General features: G+C 67.2%; 1 protein-coding gene across 1 annotated transcript in view; it reads right to left on the bottom strand.

Annotated features, from left to right (window-relative positions):
- Positions 1 to 663, bottom strand: part of RASGRF1 (Ras protein specific guanine nucleotide releasing factor 1) — a 101,872-nt gene extending 101,209 nt beyond the window's left edge. Inside the window, exon 1 of the mRNA XM_044918143.1 lies at positions 388 to 663. Coding sequence (XP_044774078.1) covers positions 388 to 663 — 276 coding nt within the window. The remainder of the gene's footprint in view (positions 1 to 387) is intronic.
- Positions 664 to 1,680: the final 1,017 nt, after the last annotated feature.

Here is a 1,680-nt window from a genome sequence, read left to right as displayed (position 1 = left end):
GGGGGGGGGGGGGGGCTGTCTGAGGCCGAGGGGGTCGGGGGCGGGAGCACCAATTTTGGCTGGACGTGGGTCCGCACTCCTAGTCTCTGTCTGGTCCTCTGGACCCCCATCTCCTCTCGCACCCGGTTGCTCTCGGCACCTCCGCGTCTGGACCCCTGCGTCCCCGCCTCCCACGGAGCTCGCCGGGTGAAGGGCAGCCGCAGCCCGCAGTCCCTGCCCCCTCTGCCCACCGCGGGGTCACCCGACCGCCTGGGCCAAGCCTGCTCTCGCGCCGAGGGACCCGAGAGTGGGGGGACCAAAGTTCGGGCACCACCGGCCGGCGGAAGGCCCGGGGTGCCGAGGGCCGCGGCCGGGGCGCTGGGAGGTCAGACGCGGCGCTGGCCTCACCTGTTTCTCCAGCGGCTCCTTGGCCGAGAGCGCAGGCTTGGGGGAGGGCGCGCGGTCGCAGACGCAGCCCTCCAGCAGGTAGAGCCCCGAGGGCCGCGAGCTCGAGTCGCTCTCGAAGTAGAAGAGCAGGTTCTGCAGCAGCGCGAACCACTTGGTTTGCCATTTTGTGTTGTCCGAACTCCGCTTGCTCAGGTAGCCTTTGCGCGTGCCGTCCTTGCGCGCCAGCAGTCCCAGGGACGCGACGTGGCCATCGTTCAGCCGGATCCCCTTCTGCATGGTGCTCGGAGACCAGCTAGACCCCACGCGCTTACATCTTCCCCGCGCGGCACCCGGCAGCCCCCTGTCCGTGCGCGCGGCGCGCTGCCTCTCTCTGGCTCTCGCTCGCTCGCTCGCTCCTGGTCGCTCTCCCCTCCCCCCAAATATCTACACTCCGGGACCTGGCGCCGAGCCGCGGCTTCTGGAAGCGAGATGTACCATTCCCCGCCCGAACCTCTTGTCGGCTCCTCAGCGCCCCGGGGCCCAGGAGGTGCCGCCCGACCCTCCCCCGGCGCCGGGCAAACTGAGGGACGGGCGAGCTGCGCGCGGGCGAGGGGCAGGCGGAGTCAGGTGACGCCGATCCCTCGAAGAGCCGGTTTCAGCAGCACGGACAGAGACACGCACGCAGCCCGCCGCGGCGCAGAGCGGCGCCCCCTCCCCCTCCCCCTCCCCGGACGCACACACACGCGCACGCACGGACACAAATCCTGCCCCTCTCCCCCGGTCTCCCCTGCTCCCCTTCGGGTGGTAAAAACCAAATCAGATCCATGTTCGTTTAAGCCCATGGCAGCGCGGAGGCTCGCCATCCTGGGTGTTGGCGTCTTTGCGCCCCACCGCGGCGCCCTGTAGACCCCGGGTGAAGTCCCAGTTGTCATTTTCTCTTCCAAAGGTCCCCTCCCGGTACTTTATTTTTCTAATCCGCGGTGGATGGAGGAGGGGGGTTGGCGAAATAGATCCGAAAGAGCTTTCGGTCCTATTCTTCGCGTAATCGGCCGGGCCACATTCATTTCAGCGTGCAGCCGCACTCCCGGTGGCTTCCCCAGCGACCTGAGGGATAGCACAGGGGGTGAGATGGGGGAGGGGTTAGGTGAGCGCTTATTCTATTTCACTTTATTTTATTTTGAGTGTTGCCATAATTACTGGGGCCACCCCTTGCGCCCCGCGGTCTGGCTGGCGAGCCGCTGCCGGGAGTTTTCTGCAAATACCCCCCAAAGCCTAAAGGCGGGCTTCAAACGCAGGCGCCAGGGACCATGGGAG

The sequence above is a fragment of the Neomonachus schauinslandi genome, chromosome 9, assembly GCF_002201575.2.
Source record: "Neomonachus schauinslandi chromosome 9, ASM220157v2, whole genome shotgun sequence".
Lineage (NCBI taxonomy): Eukaryota > Metazoa > Chordata > Mammalia > Carnivora > Phocidae > Neomonachus > Neomonachus schauinslandi.
Note: the sequence above shows the minus strand (reverse complement) of the source record. Positions and strands in the feature narration are given on the sequence as shown.